General features: G+C 47.3%; 2 protein-coding genes across 3 annotated transcripts in view; one reads left to right on the top strand and one right to left on the bottom strand.

Annotated features, from left to right (window-relative positions):
* The window catches only part of WNT3 (Wnt family member 3), a 50,587-nt gene extending 50,002 nt beyond the window's left edge, over positions 1-585 (top strand). The window contains exon 4 of the mRNA XM_009470425.2: positions 106-585. Within this exon, the coding sequence (XP_009468700.1) occupies positions 106-585 (480 nt within the window). The remainder of the gene's footprint in view (positions 1-105) is intronic.
* Positions 586-4,297: 3,712 nt separating this feature from the next.
* NSF (N-ethylmaleimide sensitive factor, vesicle fusing ATPase) overlaps positions 4,298-10,860 on the bottom strand; it is an 82,843-nt gene continuing 76,280 nt past the window's right edge. Inside the window, exons 20-21 of one of the 2 annotated variants that reach the window (XM_087770104.1) lie at positions 6,421-6,476; positions 4,298-6,011 (exon numbers count right to left, since the gene is read on the bottom strand). In XM_087770104.1, coding sequence (XP_087626230.1) covers positions 5,996-6,011; positions 6,421-6,476 — 72 coding nt within the window. In that variant the 3' untranslated portion in view covers positions 4,298-5,995. The remainder of the gene's footprint in view (positions 6,012-6,420; positions 6,477-10,860) is intronic. The other variant, XM_087770103.1, reaches the window with a different exon arrangement.

Genomic DNA, 10,860 nt, shown 5'->3' with positions numbered 1-10,860 from the left:
CTCAGAGTAGACATTTAAATCCAGGTAGCAAACGCAGGTGATTGAAAGCAAACGCTGGGCATCATAAGCTGCTGTTGACCACCTCGTTTTCTCTCCCCTGGACAGACCATCCTGGATCACATGCACCTGAAGTGCAAGTGCCACGGTCTCTCGGGAAGCTGCGAGGTCAAGACCTGCTGGTGGGCCCAGCCTGATTTCCGGGCAATTGGTGATTACCTGAAGGATAAATACGACAGCGCCTCTGAGATGGTGGTTGAAAAGCACCGAGAATCTCGGGGATGGGTAGAAACTCTTAGGGCCAAGTATGCTCTTTTCAAGCCACCGACAGAGCGGGATCTGGTCTACTATGAGAACTCCCCCAATTTTTGCGAGCCCAACCCAGAGACGGGCTCCTTTGGGACGAGGGACAGAACATGCAACGTCACCTCCCACGGGATCGACGGCTGCGACTTGCTGTGCTGCGGTCGTGGCCACAACACCAGGACTGAGAAACGGAAGGAGAAGTGTCACTGCATCTTCCACTGGTGCTGCTACGTGAGCTGCCAGGAGTGCATACGCGTCTACGACGTCCACACCTGCAAGTAAACGTAGGTAGGTCTCCAACTGATGGGAGGTTGCTCCAGAGCAGGGCCAAGGGGTCCATCAACCCTGTGATCAGCCCCCGCATGGTGGCCTCACACTTCAGAGGATGGCATAAAAATATCCTAATGCCCTTGGTCAAGGCAGACACCCTCACACAGCCAGCACCCGCGCTGCAGAGAAGGCTCTCGGCACCTCACCCACACACGGGGGTCCAAGGCTAGACCTGGCACTGCAGACGTGTTAGATCACTGATCTGCTGACTTCTCTCGGGCTGTTTGGCATGACAGGCTGTCCGGGGAGAAGCAGGGACAGCAGAGGTCCAAGCGAGGCATGGGCACACCAGTCAGTGTGCTGCTAACACAGCATGCAGAGCTTCCAGCTCTGTCCTCCTCCAGAGGTCTGGCCCATGTAGATGCCAATATGGGGGTTTCAGGTGGAAATTAATTTTACACAGTGAAAGCTGAGCAAATACAGGCTCCCGGGCCTGCTGGCTTGGCCATCTTGGTCTCAGCAGATGTGCTGAGGAGGAGGAAAGGAGCCAACTCCCCACACCAGCCAGGCTCCTTCCTTCCTGCTCCGAGGAGGTGACGTTGGAGAAACAATCCTTTTTGAGCACACGAACCGAGCCCTACAGCCAGTCTCTCCTTTCACCTCCCCCTTGCCCTCTCTACTCCCCACAGCCCCAGATCATCTCCTGTAATCCCCCTGAGGAGGACGGCAGGAAACCAGAGCCCAGAGCTGATCCCCTGGCATGTGGCCCAAGAGAAGAGCAGATCACACGTGGTGAGGCTGCCAGCTCTTCCATGGGGATGCATCACTACTCCAGCAGCCTCCTTGCTGTGCGGCTGCCCAAGAGAGATTTTTAAGGATCTGGGCAAATCCACCCCTATTGACTAAGCGTTCCCTAATACGACTTTATATCCCAGAGCGAGCTCAGAGCATCTCTCTGGGGACAGGGTACCGGCCAGGCGAGCTGCTGCACCAGCTCTGAGCATCAGTAACGGATGGGGAGACAGAAGCCATGGCAAGAAGAAATTTCTGTCCAAGCCTTCTCGTCAGCCTTCCCCCGTCAGACAGACTGGTTCAAACCACTTCATCCAGCAAAAGAGAGGCAAGGGCAGACAGGGAAGGGAAACCTTTATCCGACAGCACAATCCCAGGCAGACCCTTTCCTTCCCATAGGATTTCTTGAGTTATCAGGAATTCGTTCATGAGGGGACCACACCAAGCACAGAGGCTCCGTACCATGAGCAGGGATTTGGGCCCCAGGTGTGGCCACACACATCCCATGACCCATCTCAGTGCAGAAGGACCAGCATTTGTCCCTCCATCGGCTCCCCAGGCCACATCCCCCTCCTTGACCGCATGCCCCCTCATTTTGGGATTACGTTTTCACGGTGTATTGATCCTTGAAATTAAAAAAAATAAAATTAGCCCTGTCCTGGTGGGCTCCTCCACAGATGATGAGGACCAATAACCATGTTCCAATACCATCGCTCCTACATCAGTGATTTAACCTAGAAATATGTCTAAACCATTAAAGCTGTGTCTTCTGCTCCACTTGCTTCTTTGTCCACGGGGAAGAGCAGCACGCAGTACTGCGAAGAGCAGTAAGATGGGTGAAAGACCCCTCATACGGAGCACAGAACACAGCCCTGGCACTCAGACCTGTGGCTGGAGAGAAGCAGAGCACAATTTTCAGTCCCTCCTCTGCAGAGCACCATGAAGAGCTCCTGGATTCACGCAGCCTGAGAAGCATTAGCTTTCCAAAATCAAAGATCACAGGAGAGCTCCAAGAAACCTCCCCGATTCAGAAATAAGCCGTCTTCTGATATGCATTCTATTTAAAAGTATATATTAAATTCCGTGTCTGGAAAGACTCCAAGTACCTGACTTTAAACAAAATCCCTTTTTTGTTTGTTTGTTTGTTTTTTTTAATCAAGAAAAGGTATTTAATATTAAATAGAACATTTATTGCCTTGTAATTATTTTACTGTAGCCAGGTATTCTAGCACTGAATGGAAGATCTTTTTCCATCAATCTGCTGTATCCAAAGTTTTGTATAAAGTTGTAGAGGTCGATTTTTTTTTTATTTTATATTCAGAAAATTTCTCTTTTTATAAGCATTATTTATTATACAATGTATATACTTGAGTTAACTAAGATTATATATTATATAAATATATATATTTGGAGAAAAATATATTTCAACTTGCATTTTTTTGTGGTACGTCATTAAAGAGAAGGTAAAAAACCAAAAAGATGCACTTGCCAGCTTGTGTGGTTTGCCTCGGAAGGTCCTTTAAGTCCTGCCGAACAACATCTACGGGAGCGGTGGGTCGTCATCCAGCCACTTATGCACAGTGACAGCCACAGGAACGCAAGACGATGACGATAAAATGTAGCAAATATAGGAGATTTTACAGCTGAATGCTAAGACTGTTATTTATAGAGTGCCATCTCACGGTGTGCGTACAATGCGAGATTACTGGATTAAAACGGGCTTTAGACTTCCTATTCTCCCCCCGCCAATGCACTTGCAGGCTGTCATCGAATCACCTTTTGACGGTTCGGACAGACCGAGATCCGAACGTTCTCATAGAAAAACATCTTCTCCTGTCCATGAATACTTTTGTGGGCGTTTCCACATCTCCCATACATTAACGATGCTTTTAAGTGCACGCAATTTTCCACAGCTCTGGCCTCAAATATACCTGTCTGAGGGGTCAAAAAAAAGTAAAATCATTCTATATCCCTACACCGATCCCCAATTTATACGCAAAACATTTGCCGCCTTGCAGAGCGCTGCCCAAAACATCGCGCTGCTTGTGCCCGAATGATTCCCAGCCCCTTTCACTGCTCCGTGTTGGGGACAGCACGCTTCTGCCAGTGCCATCTCCTGCCGGGTGGCAGCAGTGGTGCCTTCACAGGCGCACGGACAGCGACGGTGCGTTGCTAACACCGCAGACAACCGCGAAGTCTGCCCTCGTAGAGTGCTTTGCGCTTAACAGCTTTATCAGTAGAAGCTACCTCTACGTCTGCCCATCACCCCAAGCCTTTCTCCACCGCACTCCGTCCTCCCGAAACCCCACCCCGACACTTTCAAATGTATTTGTCCTTGGTTAACAACTCAGCTTGGGAGACAGTTACCTTTTGGGAAGGTTCAGGAAAAAGCAGCAACAGGGTAAGGAAGGGGATGAAGAACTGTTTAAAGCAATATAGTTCTGACTATAAAGCCACTCCTGCCCAGGCAGCGTGCCACAGAGCAAACGTGGTGGGAAGGGGGTGTCGGGAGTCATTCTCTTCTGCCACCTGCAGGAAACATCTTGGATGGAGATCTCGGAATAGGTTGGAACGGGCGGGATGTCATACCCAACAGTTCGTTCTGGTTTTCCAACATGTCCTTCTTCAAGTGCGATACACCTAACTCGCACACACAGAGACATCTTTGGGCCTTCATCAGCACCGCAAGGTCCAGAAACCTCTAGAAAGGGCTGGACGAGAGGTCTTCTCAGCCAACTCCTTTAAGACTACCTGTGGTCAAGCTATCCCGGCTGGGGATGTATTCACTCCATCCATGCTTAGGTACAAACCGAGCATCCCTCTGGCTATCAGCAGCCTGGAAATAGCTTTGGTACCTTCATGCCATACATCAGCACTCTATATACACACCTCTGCCTGACTAGCACCACAGACACAGATGTCACCCAGATCATCACAAGTAGTTGTGCTTTTTATTGAATCCATTGAATGTGCAATTAAACCAGATATTTATTCATCAATATAGTTCTGGACAAAGACACAATAAGGTTTACATCATTTACTCTGAAATATAAGTTAATGTGTGCTGCTGTCGCTAGGACTAGCAGAGGAAAGAAAGGAACAAATAAATTCACAAGATCGTACACAAAATGAGAGGGAATAATAACCACTGGGACTCGCAATGTCATCACAATACAACAGCACTGCCAAAGGAAAAGAAATCAGAGTGGAGTGACTAAAATACTCCGACTGCTGTAAGTACGCACTGACTACAGTACCTTCACCTTTGGGCCTGAAAGAACGTGAAGCACCCTCCTTTCCCTGGGAACACCGCTTTGGGTACAAGCTGCTAGCCCTTAGCAGCGTGTCTGGTCAAGTTTAGGAAGCTACACTGACTAAGATCTCATAAATGGCTTTGATTTCATGCCCCACCACATTGAGGTATGTTCCATGAACCTTATTAAACATGTGGAGCCAAAGAACCAGAGGGGAGTAGCCTCATGCAGTCATCGTCGACAGCATCTCATTGACGCAAGATGACTATTGGGGAAGGACCACATAGCGAAGTTTGATACATTCCTTTATTTCAGTGCAAAAACATGGCAATACACATCTCGTGCATCTGCAGAGCTTGGCTTCCTCTCTGTCTCTAAGGAGGAATTTCAACCTTTGGTAACACGGCAGAAAAATGGGATATAATGAGGCTAGCTAATACCAAAGCTGCACTCATGAAGAGCTTTCAGGCTGGAATCAGCATCTCTAGTTGTTGAACTAACAACAAGCTTTGATGCCTTAAATACTGGATTTGGACGTTTCCTCTACCCTGATCAACATGCTTCCCTGCCTTCTTCCAGTCCCTAATGCCACTAGCCAGTCTCTCCCATCAGGCCACAAAATACCTGGGTATAAAAGAAAGCAGGTCTTAGCATCTCGGCAGCTCTGGAGCTGAATTATTGTGGGCACTGTCTTTAGGTTATCAGCCTGGCTCAATGTTCAATGAGGCATAGGATGACATAACGAGAAAGCGTTCATCAGATCAGGATAACACAGAGTAGTACTTTAATATGCCTTCACCACAGACTGGCAGGTTTTATTAGAAATCAGGATTTCTTTCCCATCGTAGCAACTGGATGCTGGACACAAGTGAGTGTTAGCTTCAAAACTTACAGGACATTTTCCCCATGCTAAAATCAAATGAGAACGCAGCCTCGCCTGCACAGAGACAGAAGCACGGTGTTCTAGAAGACACTTCCACATGACATCAGTATATTGACGACGAAGAATAAAGATACTGTGTTGCACTAAACATGCAGATTCCACATTGGGTTCTTGGAAACAGGGGAGCATTTTGCTTTGTCCAGCTTGTTGAACACAGAAGAGTGAAGATCCCAGTGTATATTCTCCAGGTTGGTCATTTTTCCAGCTGTTGATCTTGCACTTGGTCCACCTTCAGTCTAGGGAAGGAACTCTTGCAAAAGAAGCCAAATCCATCAAGAAAGCATGCACATGTATAAAAGCATCAAGCACACACTGGAACCCACTCACATGTAGCCAGGATAGATACTGTTGTGAGTTTCCCCAGCACAGGTACTGCCCTACACGTATTAGAAAGTTGTTTTCTAGGAGATGCCATTGTCAAGACTGGGCTCAACTATTCCCTGTGACACCTACAGGGGAAAGAGTAGGACATCTTTCTCTCAGACAGGAGAAATAGAAGAAATCAACGTCCCAGATTTTAAACAGCTGGATTTTAACTCTAGCAGAATGTCTTCTGATTTACTTTAAAGAAAGCTAAATTGTGGTCCAATATCTCATTTAAATTTTAAAGTCACGGGTAAATTAAGAAAAACAGAGAATTCAGGCATGCAGGTTCTCAAAGAGTCTTCAGGACCTCCCCCCTCCCAAAACAACTGGCATATAGCTGTAAGGAGAACTGATCCGATATACAGTTCTGTAAATACAGGAAGGGCCAACAATGAGATCAGATATACTACACTGCAGTTTCCCCTCAAAGAGATGCATGTTTCTAAGTGGAGAAGAGAATTTTAAACCATGCTTTAAAATAAAAGTACTTACGTTCCTTCTTCTCTCAGAAGAGCCAAGAATTTTTTCACCCGATACTCAGGATCCATCTAAACACCAAACAAAACAGATCTCCATTAATGTGATGCAATCTTCCCGGTAGCACAATGGGAAAAGGAGGCCACAAAGACAGCCAGAGACGCACGTGTGTGTTTGCTTTGCCCATGCATTGGCCTGGCCAGAGATCAGCCTCCTTGTCCAGAAGTTCTGCAGCTAAGTAGTGCAGATACAGCACTGCACCAAGAGAAAAAACCGATTAGCACAAGCTTAGCGTGCTCACTTGGCTAGGAGACGAGCCAGACTGGAAAGATACACAAGCATTCCTATCAGGTACTTCTGGTTTGATGGCAGTCTGCACACTAGCTTCATCCCACACTGCCAATTCTAGCCTAGCTCTGCACAAAGCAGGCCTGCTCTGTGTCTGCTTCTATCTCCCCCTTTCCAGAGCTGGGGCAGCAAATAAAACAGTCAGGAGCAGAAGGGACTGAAGATGCCCTCAATTTTCCTGTGTCTTCCTTCCCCCTTACAGCTCCAGCAACAAAGCACCAGAGGAGAGGAGCTGCGCGTGGTGGGTTAGCACATAAGGGAAAGCTGAATCACAGCAAAAGGCTTCCAGAACTTGTAGTACCAACGTGTGTTGTGGCTCCATCAACGAGGAACATCCCCTAAAGATCAGGCTGCCTCTCCCCCAACACTGAGCTAGAGACAAGGGGGAGGAAAGGCTACTGAGGAGACAGAGACTCAGGCTGCCATCAGAAGACACAACTTCTGTATAACTGCATCAGTCCTTTGTGCTGATGCACGGGTTTGTTGCACTCCAAAGACTAGGCAAATTGCCATGCTTGCACCAAGATACAACGAGTTAGGACTATAAACATTTGGAAATTGGAGACCGTTGGTTCTCGGAGTGTCTTTGTGTTGTATTGCAACAGGTCATTTGGCCTAGAAACTCGAACTTCTGCTCATTCTGTAATCTTCATCAACATCTTGTACCTCTTAACAGACTGCTGAAAATACAGGGGGTTCATTCTGAAAACATGCAGTAAATGGTACTATGAAGTTGCCTGGTTGTAAGACTCCCAGCTCCATCACCCACTTGGTAATAAACAGGCAAGTGCTCTACTAAAACATAAAACTGGGACTTATCCTTGGAGGGTGAAGCAAAGTTTCAGCATGTGCCCTGGCCTCCCACCAAAGAGGCAGAACAAGGGCTCTTGAACTCCTCTACCATGTTTTACATTCCTAAAGGAAAATTTCTACCAATTCCAGATGTGAAGAGGCCATCTATTTAAAACCATGACCACTGCATTTGAGGGCAACACAAATGTCTTTAAAAACAGCTTGGAAGAAGATACAACACAAAAAATCCCAACAGCAGTATTACCAGTGAAGCAGGCAGGGAAGAAACAGCCAATGAGAATTTCTGCTATGTGCTAAGAAAAAGCCTAAAAGTTTATAACTTCCTATCACTCTGAAATATGTCAGCAAGGCCAACACCTCAGTACCAACTACTGAACTATTTTTAGATCAGAAAGATAAATTCACTGAAAGAAGATGATTTAAAGGAACTTACTGAGGGTCACTGAGCTATTAACTTGGGTTTTTAACATGCAAAGGAATACCGGTAATGTTCAGGATCCTGGAAGAAAAGAAAGGCTACCCCACCACCTAAAGCAGCGTTTGAAATGTATAATGCACCGGTACTAAGAGAGGGACTGTTGTGCCACATCACCAGAGACCAGAAAGATGGTGCCTGCAGTATCCCTCTAGCCTCAGTCTTCTCCGCAATCTCTCCCAGTCGACACTTGGCTACAAAGGGAAAGCACGTATGTCACTGTTCCAGCTCTCCCGTTTCTATGTGCAGAAGTGGCACTTAGGGACATGGTTTAATGGTGGACTTGGCCGTGTTAGGTTTATGGTTGGACTCGGTGACCTTAAAGGTCTTCTCCAACCTAAATGATTCTATCTGAAAGGCTGAAGACAACTGGGATAGGAGAACGTGCACATGGGCCGCACACCCTGAACGCTGATTACTTGGAAGTCCCCTTTCTCTGGGGAATCCATGTGTGTAATCCACACTATAAGGCTAAGCCCGTGGCTCTCACCTGGCAAAGGGTCTCAGATCTTGCCCATTCAAAGGGCTCTGGTCTGACCACGTGGCTTTTCCTGCTTGAGCAGGAGATTGGACTAGATGACACCTTGAGGTCCCTTCTGACCTCATTTATCCTACAGTCCTATGATAACTCAACCACCTCCCTTCCTCTATTTCCAGATGTTTCCAGAATGGCCAGTACCTGATAAAGGCGTGACCACAACTCCAGGTGGCCACACAAACAAAGTGTCATTTACTGATAAGTACAGACTAGATAACTGGGACAGCGCAATGGACTGAAAACTGGTTAAACTGCTGGGCTCAAAGGGTTGTGATCAGTGGCATAAAGTCCAGTCGGAGGCCAGTCACTAGCCGTATACGCCAGGCATCCATATGGGAGCCAATATTGTTTAACTTCTTTACTAACAAACAGGATTTAGGGACAGAGTGCACCCTCAGCAAGTTTGCAGATGACATAGAACTGGGAGGTGTTTCATGCACTTGCAGAGGATGCTGTCATTCAGAGAGACCTCAGTTGGAAGGAGATACAGACCAACACACATCTCCTGCAGTTCAACACAGGGAAATGCAAAGTCTTCACCCAGGCAGGAATAGCCCCATGCACCAGTACAGGCTGGGGAACAACTGGCTGGAAAGGGGCTTTGCAGAAAAGGACCTGAGGGCCCTGGAGGACAAGTTGAATGTGAACCAGCAATGGGCCCGTGCAACAAAGATGGCCTACAGCATCCTGGGCTGCATTAGGAGGAAGGTTGCTCCCAGATCAAGGGAGATGATTCTTCCCCTCTTCTTAGCGACACCACACCTGGAGGACAGTGTCCAGTTCAGGGCCCCCCAGTACAAGAGGGACAGTGACATACCAGAGAGAGTCCAGCAAAGGGTCGCAAGGATGACTAAAGGTCGAGCATCTGTCATACAAAGAGAGGCTGTGAGAGGTAAGATTGTTTAGTCTGGAGTAGAGACGACTGGAGACTGGGGGGGGAAGTGTGACTCTTACCAACGTGCGTAACTACCTGATGGGAGGGAGTAAAGAAGAAGAGGGAGGCGCTCTTCTGAGTGGTGCCCATTGACAGGGCAGGAGGTCACAGGCACAAATTGAAATGCAGTTCCATGTAAACAGAAGAGCAAGGTTTTCATTGCAAGGGTGATCACACACTATTAGGGACTGCCCATGGAGGTTATGGAGTCTCCAGCCTTGGAGACACAACTGGACATGGCCCTGAGCAACCTGTTCTAGTTGATCGTGCTTGGTCAGAGCAGAGGGTTGGACTAGACAAAAAGGAAAATATGTGACGGGTGCAATTAGCAGAGTGTATCTGCTTAGTACCTTCTTGCTCTCCGTGACATTCACCCAAAGAGAAGAAGGTCACATTCAGGTTACTCTAGAGAACCAGACACCACCTGCCCGGTGAGCTAGATGAAGCGCTCACTGCAAGTCCTGGACAGGAGGTTCAGAAGTGGCTGAAACCTCAAGTTACACGGACAGCCAAAGCAAGCCTGGGAACCAGAGCTGCCAAGGCCAAGCTTAAGCAAAAAGAATTACCAGTGCACCCTCTCTCAACAAGCTTCAGACAGCCCATAAAAGAAAGGGATTTGAGGAAAAAGACAAAATACATTTGATCTTTGACCATGAGTAGAAAAGTGCATCTGAGAGGGACCCCTGGCCTTCTGAGATAAGATACACAGCATTTTTACAGATACTGGCAGTAAAGATGTCTGCTTCTGAAAGGACTTCTTCAGAGGAGTTACTCAAGTGGCAGCCCACCAGGTCCTCAGATTTGACTTCTCATCTATGATCCAAACTCACAGACAGATTCTCCATGAGAAAGCTAGAACAGCTGGGCAAATGAAATGCCAAGAAGCAGACCTTGCTGGCAACAGTCCAAAACCCAACCTTCATCCACTCCTGTCAGAGCTGGAAAGGCCTGGTTCCCATCAAATGTTGATGTCGAAGAGGGTGGTGAGATGTCTGTAATCATCTACACATATGCTTTCTGAAGGTCTGAATTGCATTAGATGACATCCTGAGGTCCTTTCCAATAAGAATAATCCTGTGATTCTAAGATCTTAAGTATTCTGCAAATCAGGCAAACCAGTGAAAGACAGCTCGATGGTTAGAGGAACGGCAACTCACCACTTAAGTACTTGCGCTCCATACAGAATCACTACTGATTCCAAAGGCAAAAATCCACACAAGCATAGCAAATGTTTATGGTGCCAGGCACGCCAATACCAACAAGGCTACTACATGAAACAGCGGGTGAAGAGTCAAGACACTTTTTGCAGAGGCCACAGAACCAGGCAATTTACTCAGTAAAGAGAGA

Source organism: Nipponia nippon, unplaced genomic scaffold (genome assembly GCF_047370975.1).
Source record: "Nipponia nippon isolate SJK-2023a ecotype South Korea unplaced genomic scaffold, ASM4737097v1 scaffold_32, whole genome shotgun sequence".
Classification (NCBI taxonomy): Eukaryota; Metazoa; Chordata; class Aves; order Pelecaniformes; family Threskiornithidae; genus Nipponia; species Nipponia nippon.
This window is presented reverse-complemented; position numbering and strand designations above follow the sequence as displayed.